We start from the raw sequence: 22,853 nt of genomic DNA, 5'->3' as shown, positions 1-22,853 counted from the left end.
GTTCAATATATTCATCAATGACCTGGATGAAGGGATAGAGTGTACCATCACCATGTGCCCTGGTGGCCAAGACGGCAAATGGCACTCTGGGGTGCATCAAGAAGAGTGTGGCCAGCAGGTCGAGGGAGGTCATCCTTCCCCTCTACTCTGCCGTGGTTGAGGCCACATCTGGAGTATTGTGTGCAGTTCTGGGCTCCCCAGTTCAAGAGAGACAGGGAACTGCTGGAGAGGGTCCAGCAAAGGGCTGCAAAGATGATGAGGGGATTAGAATATCTCTCCTATGAAGAAAGGCTGAGGGACTTGGGTCTTTTTAGTCTAGAGAAAAGAAGACTGAGGGGGGATCTTATTAATGCTTATAAATACTTAAAGGGAGGGTGCCAGGGGGATGGGAACAGTCTTTTTTTCAGTGGTGCTCAGTGACAGGACGAGAGGTGATGGGCACAAACTTGAGCATAGGAAGTTCCGTCTCAACCTGAGGACGGCCTTCTCTGCCGTGAGGGTGGCAGAGCAGTGGCACAGGCTGCCCAGAGAGGTGGGGGAGTCTCCCCCTCTGGAGCCATCCCAAACCCGCCTGGACGCCGTCCTGTGCCACTGCTGGAGGTGCGGGGGGGGGCACTGGGGGAGCTCCAGAGGGCCCTTCCAACCCTGACCATTCTGTGATTCTGGGATTATGTATAGCCCGACTTTCTGTGGGGTCTTCTCTAGGCCCTTGGGTTGGTTTCTGCTGCTTGTCTTGATGTGAGCCTGTGTTACCCAACCCTGTGGATCACAGCTCAAAGCTCTAAACATGACGTTAGGAAGCTGGTCTTGGTCTGGTACTGGTAACTTCTCAAAATACCATGATGCCCACATGGCCGTATGGCAACAGCATTGGACAAGATGGTGTAAAACCATTGGACAAAACTTGTGCAGTTTTCCAGCAGTGTTTGGATTTGCTTTTCTAGGGGAAGGAAAACCTGGGATATCAGCAGTGGTCTGTAGATAGTTGGCTATAGGTTATTTCTTTGCAGTCAGTCCTTAAACATTCTTGCTCTTGCAAAGTTATTAGAGAATTATCAGACTATGGTATATAATTAACACTCAATAAATAAAGTAAAACCATTTCTGGGCTAAACTGTGCGCTTATATGGAGCCTTCCATCCTGTGGTTAAATCTGTAGTTCCCTTTTTCAGTGCATGCTTGTCTAACTTATCTTCTGCCATCGTTTCTGAAGTACCTATCACATTTGTACTTGAAAGACAGCAGTTATAAAAGAAACCCACAGGGAGATGACCCAGAGGACGTTTGAACAAACGGGGCAGACTCTTCACAGAACTTTTGAGACTCTGCAGATATCCTCCTGGGATATCTCTTGTGGTTTGTTTTTGTCTTGTTGTGCTTTGTTTGAAGACTGCAAAGGTCCCGATTTTCAAAGTCAGCTTTGCCTTACACTGGGAAATGCATCTGGAATCTGCTTCTGACCAGTTGCCTGTGAGATAGTAGGACACGTCAGCTGTAAGTAAGAAAATCGTTACCTTTTAGAGGCAGTTTTCTGTGGTTTGGATTTCTACTGTCCTTTAAGAAATACACTCTTTACATAGGGAATATAGTCTTTACCTTCTGCTTGTTACTTTTTACCATATATAACCAAAACGTAATATAATCAAGGCTTTTATTTGTTCCTGAGAACATACTATATCCATTTTCATGAGGAGCTCTTGTAGATGTCTAGTTAATATCTTTACTTGAATACACTTATTTTGATTCTTTTTTTTAGTAATTTCTTAAATGAAAGAGACGGGGTATCACAGACCGCAAGGTGTTCTTTTAGGTTGTGGTCTTACACAGCTATGGAAATACCTCTTCCAAAAGCTGTATTTTCAATCTTAGTCTCATAGCAAGAAAAAGAAAAAAAGCATTTTTTAAAACAAGGCAGGAAAAGATAAACTGCAGGGACAATAATTGAAAACTAGTCTTCATTACAGTAACATTTTATATCCAGTTACAAATCAGTAAACTGCTGCTGAGAAAATAGATCTGTGTCTCAATACTTGCATGCTTTTAGACAGCAGAAGTACCTTTGGAAAGGTCTTTAGGATCTTTTCAAAAGTATAGAGGAAAGACTGTGCCCAGGAAGAATCAGAATCCTTATTTTTTGAGGACAAAGTGAAAAAAAATCTATAGGTACCCCAACCCACTTTAAGTAAACCCAAGAGAGAGCCAGCTTTTTAAGTTACTTGTAGGAAGCATAAGAACATGCTGGTTTTAAGCATTAAAAACAGTCATTCATTTAAATTAGAAACCAACAAAATAGTTTCTCTTACACCCAATAATTAACACTGGAGAATTAGCCTTGAGGTGAGCACTGGCTGCTTCTTTAGTGAGCTTTATTGAAGTAGAAACTGGAAAGTAAATTCCAGTAAGTAGCCATTTTTATCTATAATGGCAGCTAAAAATATGGTTATTTCTGTTCTTGGAGTAAATGGGATTCTTCTGAAAGCCAATATACCTGAACCCGACTCACTCCTCTCCATGGAGAAATGTTGTAAATCCGTGACTGCTGCTCTGAACATCCACACCGACAGTGTTTGAACCAGTAGCTTTTTCAAAGAGGGCTGGCAAAAGCAAAAGGAGCAACATGAAATGTGGTTGGTGGTACTTACATTGAATTTAGCTATGACAAGGTGGATTTTCCTGCAAGGAAAGGAGAAGAGTCCATCCCCTGCAAGGTGGCAGTTTCATTCCTTTGATCACGTGGATGTACCCTGCTCCATGGTTTGTCTGCTTAACACTTGGGATTGTGTTCAATTTTTAGCTGTCGGCCTCTGTAACGCGGTGACAAGGCACGTATGCTGATACATGGCTCTTCTCACTTACCATCTAAACATTATGGTCTGCGTGATGAGAGTTTTTCTGATCCTTCTTTGGACAACGAACTTGGTTCAGGCGAGCGTACCTCAAACTGCAGGAGGTAAGGCGTTTTCCCTCTACCAGAATGTAACTTTAGCACCAGCGGCCCACCAAGGCCCCTCTACGTGTTGGTCAAATGGGCTCTTCTACACATGAATAAAACAGTCTATGGCATGCCATGAGTATGGGACCACAGATGACCATCCTGTATTAACATGCTTCGTGGGACAGTTGTACCCTGTCCCCGTTAGATTGCTCCCAGCCAGTGCCTGAGAACTGCTTTGCTTTGAGAGGGAAGAACCACGAGGCACGTAGAAGCAAGATGTGCCGTGCCACTTGCCCTCTGGGCTGGACAGTAGCTTCTGGCCTTGTTTATTCAACAGTTTAATCCAGGCAGAGCAAAGGCATTATTCCAGATAGCAATTTTACTTCCAGGAACAAAACTGCAGAAACATGGCGACACAAAGCATCGCTGGCATAATCCTGGTGTATCAACAGCCTTAATGATGACCTATTTTGTGGGCGTCTCCCCAAGGAACATTTTAAGAGAAGCAGTTCAGGGTGGTTTGTGTTGGGGTTTTCTGAGCCTTTATGAGGCAGTTTTCCTAATGCAAGGTGCGTGCCTGAAAATTGAACTAGTGGGCATCAAAGGTTGAAATCATGGGAGAAGTCAGGTCTGATTGATGTCCCTCAACTGCCTTGGAGATGGCAATTAAGGGAGGGCAGGCTCTGAGAACTCTAGAAATGGAGGGGAGTAGATTGCTTATTTCATTGCCTTGCTATTTATATGCTAACATTTTCCCCCAGCATGAAATCTTCCTCATTTCCATATGAGCTCCAGGAATCCCTCCTGCCCTGTCGTTTTAAATTATCATTCCCATCCTTCTATGCTTTCTTCCATTTGTGCTTAATTCCTCTGTCCATCATTTTGTTTCTTCTCTCACATAGAACTTCTTGTGGCTGTCAGCCTTCTCTTAGAAAGACCCCACCTTTGCTGTTCTGCAAGCTTATGGGGGTGAGAATTGTTTGTACAGTTGATCGCTTGATCAGCCCTGTTTCAGTACAGATGTCCAGTGTCTATGTGGCCATGAGGGTCAAGTTGAAAAGCTTAACTCTGATTAACAAGCCAAATGTAATATATCAGTGTGATTTTCAAGTTGAAACTGTTATAAAAATTTATTTTTTAAGCTAAGTTTTAAGTAAACTCTTATTTGAAGGCAATTCAGTTGTTATCTAAAGATATATTTCAAATATTAGAAACATTAGAAGCTGTTGAGAGAATATAATAGTTAAATGAAATTATTTGCTCGTATTGCTCATGGCTTGTAAACAGCTATTGCTCTAAACAATTCACTGGATTACTGTTATGAATGTTTTTGTTTTCTCCCTTGCAGTTCAGGTTTTCCCACCTGTTAACTTCACCCTTACAGTCTCTGCATTGGCACAAGTACTTTTACAGTGGAAACCAAACCCTAATCAAGAACAAAAAAACTACACCATTAGATATGATGTGAAAATCCTAAGCCCTGTGCCTGAAGAGGTAAGGTAAAAGATAAGTCCAGTATCCTAAGAAGGTTAAATTCCTGTTGAGTTAAACACGTTGCGCCAAACCAGGGTGCAGTAGGCGCGATGTATCTCTTGAACAACTGGCATATTGAATCACTTGTTCTCTTATATCATAAATACTTTGAGCACTGGAGAGATTCCCTTTTGGCCGTGGTCATCGTTACAGTTCCCCTGGGACAAGGGTTAGCCTGGGAATTGGCAGTCTGCAGCATTCATCCTGGGGGAAGCTGGGTTTTAAGTGGTATTGCTGCTTGTTCAAGGCAGCTCGCTTAATTCACATTAATGCCAGGGTATCATTAAAATGTCAGACCGTGCTTCATCACTGCTGTATGCTCTAGACAAATTTTTGGAAAGATAAGGGTCCTGCTGTCTTAAATGAGAAACCTTACACACTTCTTGTGTGGATTGTCCGGACTCGCTAGCTTTATGCGCTTGATATAAGCAGCTAAGTTAGCTGCCTGCTTTGCCTCTTTGCAAAGGCTGGATCAGGCTCTGCAGGTCCCTTAATTCAGCTTCCATCAAATGTAATGCTTATTTGATTTTTTTATTTTTATTTTTTATTTCAAGTATGATACAAAGAAGACTCACAGTATCCGAACAGCTGCACTTCACAACGGTTTCTCCGCACATGTTCGGACGTTACTTCTCCATGACGACCTTCAGATGAGAAGTGACTGGGTGAAGGAAAAACTCCTGCCTCTGCCAGGTAAGAAGAAATGCAGGGGAGATCTGAATGTGCTGTTCTGCCCCAGTCTGTGGACTAGACATCAAAAGGTGACAGGTTTAATACTTGAAAAATACAGCATTTCCCCCCAACCTGCTACACTGATCTTACAAAACAGTTTAGTACAGGCCTTTCTCTACTGCTGTGGAGCCTGGAGTACAGTCTGGAGGTGCAGAACATGGATAACCCGTGTAAAATGTCCTAAAAATGCCTCGCTAAGGCTAAGATAATCTACTTTCATACACTTTAGGATATTAAAAGATCACGTTGCCTTAGTGTACATGAAATGTGTAATGGTGCTGTGTGGTACTGCTTTACTTAATCTGTTTGGGAATTTTCATCTATCCATAACGGATAGACGTGTGTGATAAGGAAGAGACTTGGATACAATAGAGGTAGATATAGTGGACCAAAGACTGTAATCAAAGTGTTTTAACAGCATGAATTTCTTATGACTTTTTTCTTTCTGCTTTATAATTCCTTGACTCTCTAGGTGCTCCAGAGACGTCTGTCACTAATTTGTCCTGTGTTACTCGCATCACCATTTCTAGTACTGTTTCTCTCTTTTGCACGTGGCTTCCTGGCCAGGGGGCACCAGAAGATACCGAGTACTTTCTATTTTACAGGTTGGTGTTTTCTCCCATTTCAGTCAGCAATGAATTTCTTTAAGAGCATCATGTCTCACAAGTATTTTAATTTAGGTATGAGACATACACTGAAGAATGTCAAGATTATATGAAGGACAAGTGGAACAGGAATACTGAGTGCAGATTTTTAGTGACTCGTATTGATCCTGAGGAGGTTGACAAACTCATTGTAATACACATTAATGGGTCTAGCAAGTATGCTACAATCAAGCCTTTTCAGCAGTTATTTAACCAAAATGCCATTGGTGAGTAGAAATACATATTTTTTTTTTTTAAATTAAAAATGTCTAGCAGCATTGTCAAAAGATTTATGAGAGAATACTACTGGATTGAATGATTCCTGATGCAGGTGAAAGTATGTATTGGTTTTGCGTAGACATCTTAATGAAATTGGAAGAGATTATAGGAAGAAATGGATGGTAGTAACTAACTTTGATTTTAATAATTTATTTTAAATGATAAAATGACAAAAAAAAAAAAGCTGGAAGAGACAATTAGTTACTCTGTTTGTTAGCCAAAGCATTATCTCCAATATTAATTGCAATTGATTTAGTCAATATACCTTCAAGTACACTGTTTACTACCTTTTATTTTACAGCCTTTCTTTAAAAGGAAAAAGCCAAATTATGTTCAAGATAACCACATCCTTTTAAAGACTGTTGAATAAAAGGTACTATCAGCCATGACTGTCTATCATCTTTCACCTACCCAAATAATTTATTTTCTTTCATTAATTCCATGCCTTTCACTTTTTTGCAACCAGATAACCTTTCCCTTTTTCATGACTTCACTAAGATAAAATAGTTGACATACTTTCTTCTTAGAAATTATCCCCATAATAGCTGCTGATTCATTCCTTTGAATTTGTTCCAGTTTTCAGTAACTTGCCTGGTTACATCTGGGTTTTCTTTTCTTGAAAATAAGTTTTTCTAACTGTTCTATCATTAATTTTTTGCTTTTGTGAAAATTAATCTAATAAATCCCCCTGCTCCATAATCTAGTTTTCTAGAACTTTTAAGTGGATTTTTAAAACTATTTTCCCTGAACTATTTTCTCCAATATACTTATTCCTTCTAAATCCTTATCTTTTGTGTCCAAAATATGAAATGAATTCAAGGATTATAGGTCCTGCTTGGAAACACTATCAAATTATAAAGTGCTCCAGTTGTTAGTATTTAATCTTTGCTCTATAAATAACTTACCAGTACAGTTTTCTTTTTGTAGAGAAAGTGAATGTTCCCAGAAATGTCACTGTATTCTTAGAGCAAAATGATCTCCTGGCCACATGGGAGAAGCCAATTTCTCCTTTTCCTGAAGAATGTTTTGAATACGAATTTTACCTCTTCAACTTGAAGTCAGGTAACAAGCAGGTAATTGCTTCTCTGATGCCCAAGTATTACACAGCGTTCCTGTCTCTGAGCTGACTGCCCTGTATAGCTAGAATTTGCCTTTATGCAACCTGGTGAAAGTCTTCATATTCCCGGATGTTACAAATTTTAAAATATTTAAAATAAAACCTGCTATTAGTACACTTTTGAAACTATGCACTTTTGGTGAAACTTGTGTCCCATTTGTGACTAGGGTTCAGCAAAACCAAAGTCTCAACAATTTTCATATTTTTCCTCTTTCTGGACGTCATTTATGTCCGCAACAAACTATCCCCAAGCGACCTAGGAAAGCAGAGGGACAAATATTAGAGTTACTCAGTTTTATGCATCTGGGCTCAGAACAGTAGGAGGATGGACAATCCAGAAAATGCAGCATTAGGTGTTGTAAGGAAGAATGCAAAAATGAGGCATCTTTTGAGAATTTACCTTGAAATATTGGTGTATTATGAGAGAAATTACACCTATAAAAGTAGACATCTTACTTCAAAAGCAAGGCCAGATGCTCACAGTTAATCTAGTAAAGGCGTTTAAAAAAAATAAAAAGATAAATGTGATTAAAGTTTGTTTTCTGAATTGTTTAGTCTTAAGTAATCTGTAACAGTACAATATTGTTTTCCAAACAGATAGTGAAAATATCCTCAAATGACTTCAGATTACGGATTGATGTTACCAGCAGGTATTCCATACAAGTAAGAGCGAATCATCACATATGTTGTACGAGAGGATTTTGGAGTGACTGGAGTGAAATTATTTATGTTGGTAAGAATGACATCCTTCTGTCTTGTAATGAATATTAATTATTACATTGTTGGAGAGCAGATGCTGCCTAATCATGAGCACGCACAACACCAAGTAATTTTAACAGAAGCTAGGAAAATAGGCATTTGAAGGAAGAAACTGACTTGTTAATGACAAGGGGAGTTAAATCTGTGTTCACTAAAAATAAAAGCAAAATATCTCCCAAGCAAACTTCTGGACATATGGAGGGGTTTCTTTAGACAGTGCTTTGTTTTTACATACTTGTGTTTTCAGGGACTGCTTTAGACTAGCTTAAGGCCTAAGTTCCAGGTAAGGCCTTTTAGTTAAGTTACTTCTTTAGTTTTTACGTGTGTTCCCCTGGCATGCATCACGATGTTCATGCTGGAAGTTAATATGAGTGATCGAGTAACTATTGCTTTACTGGAGCTATCTGAACTCTTAAATGTTGGGGGAAAAAAATAGAGCATGGTTTTACTGTCTTTGGAACACGATAATTTGCCCCACTATGTTCTGTATTTCCTGCTTGCTGAACATGTTTTTCTGGAAATAACAGTTTCCTTATCACAGCACGTTATCAACTGTTTCTTCTTAGACATCCTCCTTTGCTCTTATCTTTTGAGTTTCTCAACTTCCTGGTTTTCACTTAAAAAAAAAAGTCCCTTGCACTCTCCTGTTTAGTATACTTTTCCCTCTTACATATATATGCTAGTGAACGCAAATCTGCTGGTGCTTTGCCTCCTTACTCTAACACATCCCCTTGGGCAGAGAGGCTCAGCAACCCGACCGCTCACCTGGGGCAGGGGGGGTTAACCACACATCTCATTAATTAAGAAAACCGGGCCTGTTCCCTATCTGGGAAATATTCTGATGAAACCAACTTTAAGACCAGTAGACCTCTTCTGAGCCCATATGCTGAGAAAAACACTGGCCTAGACTGCCCGTCCTGTAGCAGCAATCCTCCAACTTTGTTCCAAACTGAAACACAAGTCTGTATCCTTTCTTTGGGTGGTGGTGATCAAACCCTGTGAAATGCAGCCATTCGCTGCCAAAGTGAGTATTGTAAAACTCCACCTTGATACCAGCAGTCTCTAAAACGTTGTTTAGAAGCATTGCAGTCAAACAAAGCTAGACAGAAAATAATCAGTGCAGCCGAGTGGGCTGGACACCTTCATTGATCTTAAAGGTCCCTTCCAAACTAGACGATCTTATGATTCTATTCTGTGATTAACGACACCCGGCTGCCCAGTATGGATCAAATCTGTGAAGCTGTAGGTACGTGTGAACAGCCACTGCCAGGGTTCACAGTTTAAGAGATCCACAGGTCAAGTTTGGGGCTGAGAAGTACCTCACAGTACATTTGTGCCGTCCCGACTCTGCTTTGCCAGCACGGCTGAAAGTGTTGGGGGCCCCTCTGTGTCAGCCAGAGCACTTTTGGTCTGTCTCTGCTGCACAGCGTGATGATGATGACCAAGGAACCTAGACACATCGCCCTTTCGGACAACTCTACTCACGCACTGCACATATCAAATATGGAAAATTGATTCTGATGGTTAAAAAAAAAAGCCCAAAGTTAGTCTTCCATAAAAATTTACTAAAATCTCAAAAATACCCAAGGACAGGTTCACTTACTTCAGTTTTTCTTATGAAAAGGCATTTTTAGAGGCTTGTTGCAGTTCATTGACACAATACAGGTTACTGCATAGGTTGCTGGGTTTCAGCAGGTACTTCAGCCAGTCTCATTAGCGTTGCTGTTAACTTCCTCTGTGACTCAGAGGAAGTGTCATCTGTTCCTTCTGTTTCATGTAGTATGTGGACACCTCTCACCAGGCAGGTGCACGTGCTCGTGCTGGTTTACTGTGGTACCTGGTTCCTCCAGGCACATCTGGGAGAGAGGCCCGAGGAGGAGCGCGCCGGGCAGGGCCCCACAGCCACAGCACAGCCTCTGCTATTGCTGCTTCTCCCACACCTTACTCCGAGTTGCAGTGAGACGTAGTTTTGCCTGATCATGCCTTTTTGAGGCCATTGCCAACAGACATAAGATGGAAGAGGTATTTAGGACCCTGCCATTTTTCTATTGGAAAATGGAGACACTTCCCAGCCATCATGCTGGGAAGCTTAAAATTGGTTTATGGGACAAATATTTTCCACAGTTTGCTGCGCCAGTCATCCTCAAGACTTACATGAAGCATAACTTGTTGGCAGTTATATCCTAAATCTTCTTTTCTTGAAAGAAAAGTGATAACCCTGAAGACAGAATAAACCGTCCTAACCCATTAGTAATTGCAAGGTTGACCGTGTCGCCCCATCGGGGTGGTATGGCGTAGCACCAGCCTGCTCATGGCGTCATCCCCGCGCTGCTCTCGGGGACTGCCGTGCAACCGCAGCCATCGGCGGAGGCAGCAGGCTCAGCTCCTCATTTCTCAGAAACAAACCCGGCCACAATTGAACTTTGTTTTGTCTACAGCACCAATAAAGCCAACGCTCCTGCTGCTGGCCGATTTACGGCCTTTCAATTACGCGATAATGGCAGTGCTGACACCTTGATGCATAGGACAGGTAGTTATCATAAGCACACAGGGACTCGGCAGCCCTTTGAAAATGCAGTTCAATGTAAATATTTTTGCTATGTGGCATAATGTGGCACAAAATAATGGTCCTGGTCACTGAGCAATGTCTTTTCAAAACAGAAGCATTGACCTTGGTAGAAATATCTGTATCTGCGCACAGGCAGAGGCAGAAGAGAAATTCTTGTTGAGGAAATGTATCAGCCACCAGCTCACGAGAAAAATGGGGGGTTTTGATGTCTTTTTTACAGGCAAGTTTATGAAGCCAGAGAAATGCAGTTCCTGGCTAGGAAGGATTAACAGGAATGAAGAATGGTTGAATGGAAAACAACCAGTTTGTACCTGAGACTATGAGCAGGCAGTGTCTTTGCTGAGTACCGGTTGTGTGCTCGCTGCGTGGCATCGTGTGTCTGGGGACAGCAGCTAACGGACCGTATCGTCCTTCTGGTGGGCCGGGCTCCTCACGCTTCTTGGCTTGTTCTCTCCTTTACATCAAAATGAAAGAAATTTATTGTTGAAATTAGAAAGTCAGTTCCATGGAAATTATTCTTGAAGCTCTGTGTTTCGTTTCTAATTCTAGATACCAAGTCTTCATTGTTTGCATGTTAATTTGTGATCTGAGTATAATCACATAAAACAGCCGATGAAATCTTTTGTAAGAGTGTGTTTAAAGTAATCTGCACCAAAATAATATATTTAATTTCTTTTTTTTTCTTGAAATTCAGGGAAAGACAAACTGGAGAATCCTGTAGCCTGGATTCTCACTGTGCTTTGTGTGTCCACGTGCTGCACGTTCCTGCTTGTTGCTATAATATGCAAAATGTAAGTATCATTGTCTTCTTTTTCATTACAGTGTAACTAAGGAGTAGGTGTTCCACAGGTGTGGGGGCATGTTACAAGCTTTGCTTAAGTTTAAGAAAGGGCACTGAGTTTGGTATTCAAGCATAACTATACAAAGCAAAAGTACTGCATAAGTAATAATCAGCTTCATTAATTATCAATAATAATACTCGGCAAAATTGGTGGGGTGAGAGGGTTATTCAGTTTAATCTTAAACAACAAAACCATATAGTGAGTGAGGCGAATTTGTTAAAACTCTGTGTGTCCTTATCTTGCTTCTTCACTTAAATGGATCTGGTTGGGTGAATGACTTCCCCAGGTGGACTCTGTCTTTAACCCTGGTGAAAGCAGCTGAGAGCATCTTTCATGGCTAAAATATACAGGCCAGTATCTTGTCAGTCTTGGCTCGTTCAGCCCACAGATCTACACTCTATACTGGGCTCTGGCCCAGAGTCTGCATTTCAGTTGACATCAAGGAATGTGGTAGATGCTCTGAAGAGGTAAAAATTCAGTGCCTTTGTACTTGCTGCTCCTCTTGACCTCTTAACAGGAGCAAGTGCATTGAACTAGTGTTTGCTTTTAGTTTTTGAACTATTTGTTCAGTTTATTTTTAACTACAGAGGCTATGGATGCCATGTAGTAAAACCAGATGCCATATAGCTAAACATCCCAAAACACGCAGTGAAGAAACCCAGATACACTTTGGATTTCTGTAGCTGTGAGTAGTCAAATCATAAGTGATGACTTAAAGAATCAATGTAATTACAAGCTTTTCCTCTGAAACATGCATCAAGCAGCAATTATCAGTCCACAGTAAACACAGCTCCCAGTAATGTAAGTGCTGTCCTCGACTCCGCTAATTTCTTATTCATCTCTTTAATGCCTTTTAATTTATTGGTCATCCTGATGTGTCCTTGGCTATTTTCCTTTCCATACTACATTTTGTTTATCAAATAAAGGTCTTGTCTGCAGGAATGTTACATTAGAATAACTATTATTAACTCTCCCTAAAGTGTCTGGTGTCTCTGATAACCTGTTCTTAAGTCAATTTAATTAGCATAGCAGGTCTCAATAAGCAATCCTTTTTGGAACAAGGTAGATTAACTCCCCAGAGAGTTTATTCATGTTGTGCTTCAGATGCACTTGTTCCCAACTATACAGCATTGATGTATTGGTGGAAATCCCCAAACTACTCTTACTCACATCACCGATTCTTTTAGGGATTGACCTGCCTGCATAGCTGTAGGTCCTCCACTGCTCCAGCAGTACCTTCACCAGCTCTCTCCTCTCTCTTTGGGCCAGCAAAACACCAACACCAGTTAGTTCGAAAACCAATTAGTAGTAGTCATACTGCTCCATGTTTCCCTGTGGTGTTCTGCAAGTATTTGGACTTTATGCAGTTACCCTCTGTGAAGGTCCTGAAACAGATATAGGGGAGAAATAGGTATAGAAGATGACTTGCACTCAATGACTAGCTTGAAGATTCTGTACTAATGCATTTTATGAACTTTAATACATTAGGCAAATTTAAGCTAACTTTTCCAGGTTCAGCTGCTTGATGATACTTTTGTTGCTTCTAGGAGTTTCTCTCTGCCTGGCTCGTATATAATTTCCTAGCACACAAAGGCTTATTACATCTTTGCCAAAATGATTATGATTTTGTCTGCCTGCTGTACTGCATTTCATGAAGTTGCTAGCTTTACTCCACCCTTCCCACGCTGCTTCTTGCTCAGTGTCCTTGCCATTTCTCACTGGGAAATGCAAGATGATGAAATGCAGTGCTTAGCCTGCTCATTTGTTGTATCTGCAGATATTAAAAAAAAAAAAAGAAAAATAGAACAGGTTCCCTAGATCACAGTTTCATTAGTACTCTCAGTTTTTACTGCTCTTGAAAATTCATGAAGTGTACTGTGCAATTCAAGCCACAGAATCATTTCAATTTTCATACGATTTGAAGCCATTATAAGGAATTTCATTATTCCAAAGAGTTCTATAAATTTTTCTGTGTGCTTCCTGGTGATTGCAGGCATCAGCGATACAGACTACCGTTTGGGAGAAATGCTACAAGGCAAAGTAGCCCTTTGGGACTGTTTGGATAGTCTTTTCCCTTCACTTACTTCCAGTAGCTGATGGGGTTACTGTCTTGATAAAAAGTACTATTGAATGTTTTCCTAGTTTCCCCTCTGTCTTTATGAATGAGCATCTTCTGTACTTCCTTAGGCCGTGCCTTGGAATAACATTTTCTCCTGGAGGTGAGTCCACAGGAGGATGTAGTTAATAACTTGCTCCCAGCTGGTCTCCAGTTAATTGACACGAGGACAGTCAGTAGCCCTCCATACCCTGACATCAGTGTGGTCACCCCGACCTCCACCAGGTACCCCTCCCTCTTTTGCATCCCACTCAGGTCCTCGACCAGCTGTCACCAGCCACCCGCTACAGGGAGGTGGTTTGGAAAATGTCACAGGGAATCTTGAGGGAGGCAAGACACGAGAAAAGGCACTCAACATACTGTGAAAAAAAGTAGTTTATCAGTCTCATCGTAGCGGTCAAAAGAAGAACTTGTTCTCTTGCTTATTCCTCTTTATTTATCTTTGGCCTTTTCATGTCACAGCCTGTGGGAAAAGTGGCAAATTTCGGAAAGACAGACACAGCACAATAGCTGGATGCTCTGAAACACCGAGTTAAGGCGTGAGGGTCCCGTGGAGTGTTTCCAAAGCCTGAAGGTCCAAGTAGCGCTAATGGAAAGGGCTGTGATCTAACCCATGTAGAGGCAAGCAGAGATGACTGGAACACTTTTTGTGACAAGATATTTAATCACATCAAAACTCCAACTTTTCAGAGTCCTGCAAAAAAGAACAGGACCATTCTGAGGGCACCACTGTCACCACCCCCACCAACGCCTCACTGCAAAGACTCTTGCACCTGAGGGGCCAGCAGCCCCCACGAACTCAAGTGTGCTTCTGCCTCATTCTGTTGGGCGTTTGTGCACCCCTCCTTAAGTGTTTCTATTCCGGAAGCGACATGTAACATGCTTTTTGCTGACTCAATAAATAATTTTGGTATGGCTCCATCCAAATCTTTTCTTGACACAAACAGTATAACTAGAAACGCGCCAATTCTAAACAAAACCAAATCTTGTTGGCTACGTTGCACAGCAATAGCATAAATCAAAAGCACACTCAGAGCTGAAATAAGATACAGGTGAAATTGTGTGGCCTCCAGCGCCTTCCTCCTGAAAGGCTTGGCAGACATGATGGAGCGCAGAAGCCGTGAAGGCAACAGTGCTTTCGAACCTCACCTGGGTATGGTCACAAAGACCTAACCCTTCGCAGGAAAGCTGGGAGGCGTAGAGCTGGTGCCAGGCGCTGGAGTGTTCATATCGGCACTCAGCCCAGTCCCACTCTTGAGTTACAGCAAAGCCACATTACTGACCCACTCTGCTGGTGGTGACCACACAGCCTGACTTGTCCTCTGCAGTCAGCGGCGGTTGGACTGCACTCAGCATTTCAACAAAGGAGATGCAAATGTCTCCTAAAAGCCACTCACAGCCTGCTTTTCCTCCCCATATTCCCACTTCTGGCTGTACACCTCCATCACAAACCCTCGTCCATGTGCAGCAATGGGGAGACATCCCATAGCTCGCTTGGTCAGGTCTGTCATGTGAGCAGTGGTATGGCCCTTCCCTTTGTTTAATAATTAGTTAAGCATCAGTGTCTCCTTCAAGCCAACAGCAGCTCAGGCCAGGAAGGTTTAGGTCCAAACTGATAGTCACAAAATATTGTTCCTCCTCACCAGGGAGGCGAGGAGGAATACTAGGATAAAAGAAAACTTGATAGAACTCCGAAAGCTTTTGGAAAAAGAATAAGAACATAAGTGTTCAACTAAGCAGACATCAGCCAGGAAAATTGCCACAAAATAAATGAGGAAGAGGAGCAGATCTGCCCTTGGTCCCAGCAACTAGGGCTCCACACCTTGGCCACGTCTCTGCTTCATGGATGTCAGGCTTGCTCCACAGAACAGCCACCAGATACTAATTCTGGGCTAAATCCTATAATCTTCCCTCAGGCCAAGTTCCCATTAAAACCTGGCGCTATTTGGACATCGTGCTCTCCAGGGGTAGAGATAGTGAATGCATTTTGGGGATTGAAATGTGAAGTCTGTACTCTGGGATATATCAAAGACAAGAAAAAGTTCACTCTGCAGCATTTGCTATCACAAAAATACATATGCCTGTATGCTTGAGCCGGACTACAGAGTGTCAGGAGGAGAAGGAGGATCTCAAAGGGTGTTAGCAGGATGAGTTATTACACCGCTAAGCAGAACCATTCACCGTCAGCCATCTCTGGTCCCGTTCCTTGCCTCCTCCTTGTTCCCTTGGCACACAATTATTGCTCTCCCACCATGAGACATGAGCAGATTATGTCCAGAAACCAAAGTCCGAGCAAGAGGCAGCCTGTCTTGAATGTCCAAACAAAGTAGATGACAACATAGCCCTTGGGAAGAACGTGAGTGAGAACAGACAGATCAGAGCAATTAGTTTGTCTCCCAGACAGGCCTGTTGCTGGCCGTTAGAAGCCGCGGCGATGCCCCCTTGGATCGCACCTTCCACCCCGGCTCTCTGCTGCGGCTGCGGTGGGAGAGGCAGATGAGGGAGAGCGTCAGCCCACTGCCTCTTTGCCATCCACATGTCCCCAGGGTCCAGAAGTGTCCTGGTAGGAATGGCACACCTGCCCAGTCCTCAGGGTGTCCACTGGTGGACCCTTATCCATTACTTTCACCCCGTTTGAACCTGCTGCTGCCTTCAGATGCCGATGACTGAGCGGGAGGGGGGGACAAGAGCTGGCAGTGCGAGGAGATGTGCCTTCTCGCAGGGCTAAACACATGCTGCTCGTCTGATACGTCATCATTAATAAAAGCAATTCCTTCACATTCCTCCACTACTTTTTTTTTTTTTTTTTTCAGAAACCACGTATGGAGTAAACTGTTTCCACCAATTCCAACTCCCAGCAACAAATTCAAAGATCCCTTCCCAAATGACTACGAGGTAAAATAACATTTTAGTCACTCTTTCTATTTTTTTTTCTTTTTCTTTTTCATCTGACTAGAAAGAACACTTGTATTTGTGTTGCTCTTTCCCAGTAAAGCTGGGACCATGTAGCTTGTTATTGCTCAGTTAAAGCCATTTGCCCTCTTAGGATTTCTAATATCCGTATTAAATGTGCGCTGCATTGTCACACGTGTTGTGAACAACATGCCAAGTGGGAAATTTGTGGGTTCAGTTAACGTGACGATACGCACAGCCCTGAATATGAGTATAACATTGAGTTAGCCATCAAATCTAGCAATTTGTGAGGCTGTTTTTGTAATCCTAACTGCTGTGGTGGGGTCTCACCTGGCTGTGTGGCCACCTCTGCCGAGGACAGGTCCCAGCCCGCAATAGCTCTGGTTCTGGCCTTGTTTATAGACAAAGTATTTTGGGGAGGGTTAAAAACGCATGACAGGATTAAATGCTGTTGTCGAGTGCTTTTCTAATATGCAGCGAATTTCAGGCACGCGGTGCCGTGCCCGTGGCTCGGCCTTTGGTACGGAAACGCAGCGCAGTTGCTCCTACCATGGAGCACAGCCGGGCAGATGCCTCTGCCGTGGCAGGGACTGGAGGTTGACTCCTGGAGAGCTGAGTTATTTTGTGAAATCTAACAATGGGGAATGTTCTGGTCTTACTGTTAAGCTGGTCTTAAACCTTATTATGTTTGCTGTTACTTCCTGATAAATTTGCCTTACAGATAAGATAAAGCTCCTCATTGTCTGCTCAAGGGAAGTGCTGCTCAGTAACTTGATTTTAATTTGTCCCTTTTAGAATAGGGGTTTGATTTTTTGGGCATTGTTCTTATTCCATAGTCTGGTCAAGGAAACAGGCTTAAAAGATTATCATATAATGTTTGTTCACCGGTGTAAAATAACACGACTTAGGGTATCACAAATAAGAATATGAGAAACAGCAAATATTAACACTGCAGCTAGAAAATGTGGGCTTACAACAGCTGTTTCGCATTATCAAAAGCAGCACTGCCTTGTATTTAGTCGTCTCTTTATTTAAAGTGAGCTCAGTGCGGGTAGGCGATACTGGCTGGAGGCTTCCTGCTGGCACCGCGGCTGCAAGGGAGGTGACAGCGGCAGGGAGAGGTGACAGCACAGCCTTGGTGTCTCTGCTGAGATCGCCCAGCAGGGTGAAACCCCCAGCAGCTGTTTGTTGTGGGCATTCAGTTCCTAAATTCAGAGTGTCAACAGCGGGGCGAGGTGACGAAAGCCCAGCGCGGCGGTGGCAGCGCGGCCCGTGGGAACAGCGCTGAGCCCCGAGGAGCGGCTCTGCCTCCCACCGCCCCTCCGGGCTGCCCAGCAGCTGAGCTACTGCTTTCTGCTTCCTTCTGCGCGTCACCCCGTCCCTGCACGCCTGCTTGCACAGCTCCGCTCAGTACCGAGGCGTCGGGAAGTGGGCTTTGCTGCGGTGTATTCAGAAGAACCCGCGTGCCTCCTAACATGCCCTCCAGCTCCTCCTGGGGCTCTTTGTCCTTGGCTACAGTGGGGTGTCTGGTGGGCCGCCCTGGTCAACTGCCACGTGCAGAGTGTGCCAAGCGGAAATTTGTGGGTGAAGGGGACTGCTGGCCTGAGGGACAGAGTGATGAGACAGAACTTCAGTGGGAATGTGAACTTTCTGTCAAAATTCTTGTTGAACCCAGTGCTCTTTCTTGGCTCTTACCTCACAAAAGGTTTTGGGTGAATCCCTCTTTAAATGCACCAACTTGAAACACGGTGTTTTGCAAAACATGTGAAGTGACGAATATTCAAACACAGGCTTAAAATGATATGTTGTGACTCCTCGCCCTTAATTAGCTCAGTTTAGTTGATAACCTCAGTTTACCTCCCAGCTCACCAGCTCAAAGCAGTGCTTGCTTTCCAGAGAGCACGTACCTGCACCAGCGAGACAGAGACCGAGTTCGGCAGCTTTGCTGAAGATCTCTACTGCAGTGCCCTCGACGACTCTGTCTTCTGAGAGGCTGCGGGGCTGGCGAGGCTGCGCAGCCCCGGCACGTCACCCAGCATCGCCGGAGCAGGCTTCGTGTCTCCTCCACTGCAGCGGCATTTCCAACAGGGAAGGAACAGGGAAGGAGGACTTGCTTCCACGAGGTGCCGTGCGTAATGATAAGCTGTTAAACAAAAAGTCCCAGTTTAAGCAGGATAGAAGTACAGGGCATATGGGCTGTGTAGGAAAAAAAACCCCAACATTCTGAAAAAGAGTTAATGGCTTTCTTTCTGGTTGACAGCTTAAACTTTGGGATTTTTGTTTTGTTTTGAGTAACTCTGACAACTCAAGATGCAGAATGCAAACTGGGACTTGGCGCAGCCCTGTGTAGGGCAGTAAGGTTCCCAGCTGTGGTCCCTGGCAGTGACCGAGGTGGGTCAAATACTAGGAAAAGAGTAAAACAAGCTGTAGAGCACCCCAATGCTGTCATCCCCGGTGCTGCACGGCTACAGCACATCCAGCCTGAGAGTGGGGACTCGCACTTGGCCTTCACTGATACACTTCGTCATGAAACGGTGTGAACTCAGCAAATGGCCTGAATAACCTCCATGGAAATGCAATTAATTGAGGAAGGGAGCGTCTGTCTGTGCTGCGTGGGAGCTGTGAGCCGTGCAGCCAGACCGCTCCTGTGCAGGGACTGCTTGAACAGTGGGACAGCCAGGCCGTGCCCAACGTGGCAGTCTCCTACTGCATGAAGGTACTTACAGCTTGCTTTTTAACTAAACATAGCGCCAATTTCGGATGTTGGGAAAAGACTGTCTCAGTTACACAGAATCACAGACTGGTCAGGGTTGGAAGGGACCTCTGGAGATCATCTAGTCCACCCCCCCCCCCCCGCCAGAGCAGGGGCACCTCCAGCAGTGGCACAGGACAGCGTCCAGGTGGGTTTGGAATGTCTCCAGAGTGGGAGACTCCACAACCTCTCTGGGAAGCCTGTTCCAGTGCTCCACTACCCTCAAAGTTACAGGACTTTATAAACCCTGAAAGCCAGGGTTAGTTCGCTTCTGCAGCTGATGTACAATTAGAGTCTTGGTTTTGTGCACACAACTAGCACTTTGCCTCATCACTTTTGTACACGCAGGTAGAACATTGCCCCGTTATTTGTGTGCACGCAGCTGGCACCTTGCTGCCGCAGGCACAACTCCCGAAATCACAGGCTTTGCAGGTGGCCTGGGGTGCTGCAGGGGTTGCGTGCACTGTGGGCCTGCGAGGAGCCACATTTAAACTTACAGTAAACTCGCAGCCTGGGAATTGAGAATTATTCTGGTAAATAGCTATGAAACACTGCAGAAAACTGACAGGAGTCTCCTGCCCACGAGCCACTGGCAACTGAAGAGCCCTTGGCAGCTCCCCGCAGAGCAGCGAGCCCAGTGCTGAGCGTAAAACCCATCTGACCCCAGCTCCAAGCACGCTGCCGGCTCTGCCCGCGCTGCGCTGCCGGCGGCTGCCAGCCCGCACCCCCAGCCCAGACCCTGCTGCGCCTGGGCAGGGCAACAGTCCTCCTCTCAGATGTTTTCCTGCGAAATTCCAAGATATTGGTAAAAATGCGTAAGCTGATGCAGTTTCGCTGCCATGCGGACAGGATATCCTGATGCCTGCTGCACGCCTCTCCTCGGCTGTCCTGGCTGTCCAGCACACGGAGAATTGCTGTCTATTCCTCTCCTGGTTTGTGGAAGTTTATTTTTCCTTCGGGTTATCTTCTTCCTTCTTGTAAGATTTGTAAAGTTTGCAGAAGAAAGTAGGCATTTTTCATACCTTGGTTTCCCTGGGATGAACCATCCCCAGGGTTTGGCTGTGCGAAGCTGGCGGGGCTGCGACGGCTGACGCCTGTGCAGGGATCCCGGCGGCCGGCTGAGACTGCAGTCTGGGTGCTGCAAGACCCTGATTTCAGTATTAAACAAGAGCTTCACCTGTGTTTGTTGTGCTCCCTTCTCCTGAATGAGGGAATGCTGCCGGGGTGGGTGGGTGGGCTCTGAAAGCTCTTCTCCCTGCGCTGGGTGCTGACGGGGGGAGGCACGGGAGATGCGCAGTTTGCTCTTTTTCAGTCCAAGGCTCCTTGGCAGGGTCTTGCCTTTGACATGAGCCATCAGCGTCTGCAAAAGGACAAGAAGGGATCATTTGTGCTTCCTGGCACAAGAGAGTAAAGCTGAAGGGGGGGGAAAAAAGAAAAAAAAAAAGAAAAATGGCACAAACTGATAAATTTCCTCAATTGTACCGACAAAACAAAGCACAGCCCAGGAATGCAGAGTTTTGAAGTGTCTAGCAGTACTAGAAATGTGCCAAGGAGCTCTTGGTGCTCTTAGGAGGCTTTCTGAGCTGCAGGGAGCTGGGCTCCTCCTTCACGTGCAACTTCAGCTGCCGTCAGGTGATTTTGAAAATCCGAGCCCAATATTGCAACCCGTTTTTCTTTGCTATCTGTTGTTGCATCTTAAATGAACTGAGTTTGAGACAGCGTTGGTTTCTGTTTGTGATTTGTTTACTTACCTTGTGTAATCCACTAAGCAAGTTACCAAATAAACCTCCTGCCTGAAACCACTTGAACAACTCGGGCTTTGAGCTCTCTGGCTGCGGACCACGAAGCTCTCCTGTTCTCAGAGTCTCGTCCACTTCCAAGAAACTTTGAGCTCTGTGGCTGCGGACTACAAAGCTCTCCTGTTCTTGCAGAGTCTCTTCCACTTCCAAGAAACCTCCTGTCCATCGAGCTGGCCAGAGGTGGGGTTAAGCACATTAACAAAGAATAACAAGAAAGCTTTGACCCAGCAAGTAAATTGTTTGGAAAGTGCTGAAAGCAATGGAGTCCCCAGGTGTTACAGACTAAAAATAATTATAATAAATGAGCCGGTTCTCATCTGGGTGAAATAGCATGGCTCCATCAAAATTAATGTAGCTCATTAATATAACAATGTTTGTGCCTCAAAAGTCTCTCCTGCATGTGATTTTAATGGATTTGAGGTGCCCAGCTTTAACAGTCTAAAAATCAGAGTTTCATTACTAAAATCCTAAAAATGAGACTAAAGAGAATTCATTTACTGTAATGTATTTTATGTCAGGCCTTCAAGTGGCCTAATAAGTAAGATTTCTAAAAATAATTTCATTCCCATTAATGGCAAGATATTGCAGAGATTAATGCCATATATTTAAGTATGTTTTGCATTTGAGCCGTACCTTTGGCCATGTGAACGCACAGGTGTGAACGCTCAGCGTTACCAGTGCCGGCAGGCGAGATGGTCCTGGGGCACGTGGGCTGGGAAATGCGCTTTTGGGTGTCAGTGTCACCGATGCGGATGTGCATCACGGGGAAACAACGCAAACAACTGCAACGAGCCGGTGATGACGAGAAAACCCGTGTGGATGTTCATCTCCTCAGCAAGGGCACATCAGGTCCTCGGCACTTCCAGGGAGGACGAGTGGATGGCTTCGACAGCCGGCAGATGCGTGTCACACTTGCTCTAGGAAATAAACTGAAGTGGTGTAAAGCAGCGGGAGCACCTTCATGTTCCCGTCCCGGCAGCCCCCAGCGGCCTCGGGCAGGTACACGCCGGGGGAACCTCACCTGCACGGAACAAGATCCACCTGCACAGGATGAGGAAAGGCATTCGTGGCAGAGCTGCCTCCTCACCACCGCTACGCTCTGAGCAAACAGTCTTCTTTTCAGGCATTAAGAGAGGAAAGGGAGCGTGTTCAGCACATCCCGGGAGATTGCCACGTGCCACTCGGGAGCTCCGCAGCGGGAAGACGCAATGAGGACTGGCCACGCTCGGGGCCGCGTGTCACATTTTGCCACTTACGCCAACCCACACCACTGGCAAAGCCATCTATCCCCAAACTCCTAGATCAGTTACAAGTTTTGTGCCTGGAGCACACACAAATATTTATTTGGAAGTTTTTTTTCTTTAAACCCGGCGACAAACCCAGTGTGTTCCTTCTGCTGCAGCTTTTCCCCACTGCCTCCACGAGCAGCCGCAGGAGCGTTCCCCTCACCCACCTCTAGAGACAGCAATTTTAAATTTTCTTTTTAAAAACTGAATTGTGTGAGTGGGCCATTTTGGTTTTCAGCTTCATTGATTGCAAAGCGCAGTATTTTGCTCCTTTGAAACGCAAAGCGCAGTCATACGACTCCTGCGCTGCCACCCCTAAAAAGCAGAATTACAAAAGCAGGTTTGGTGGATCTAGCGATTTCGAGCAGTGCTCCCCAAAGTCACAGAATCACAGAACGGTTTGCGTTGGAAGGGACCTTTAAAGACCATCTCGTCCCCCCCCCTGCCCTGGGCAGGGCCACCTCCCACCAGCCCAGGTTGCTCAGAGCCCCGTCCAACCCGACCTCGAACACTCCCATCCTCGGACGCCCCACGGCTCAGCGCAGACGCGGTGCGGTACCTGCAGGGCTTGGCTCCG

General features: G+C 44.6%; 1 protein-coding gene across 1 annotated transcript; it reads left to right on the top strand.

Moving 5' to 3' along the window:
* Positions 1-2,838: 2,838 nt before the first annotated feature.
* On the top strand, positions 2,839-18,428 carry IL5RA (interleukin 5 receptor, alpha). Its single transcript, XM_009882854.1, has 10 exons — positions 2,839-2,950; positions 4,284-4,429; positions 5,023-5,161; positions 5,673-5,805; positions 5,881-6,071; positions 7,051-7,196; positions 7,838-7,973; positions 11,263-11,359; positions 16,340-16,421; positions 18,336-18,428. The coding sequence occupies exons 1-10, from the start codon at positions 2,839-2,841 to the stop codon at positions 18,426-18,428; spliced, it is 1,275 nt and encodes a 424-aa protein (XP_009881156.1).
* Positions 18,429-22,853: the final 4,425 nt, after the last annotated feature.

The sequence above is a fragment of the Charadrius vociferus genome, unplaced genomic scaffold (genome assembly GCF_000708025.1).
Source record: "Charadrius vociferus isolate BGI_N301 unplaced genomic scaffold, ASM70802v2 scaffold433, whole genome shotgun sequence".
Taxonomy (NCBI): Eukaryota; Metazoa; Chordata; class Aves; order Charadriiformes; family Charadriidae; genus Charadrius; species Charadrius vociferus.
This window is presented reverse-complemented; position numbering and strand designations above follow the sequence as displayed.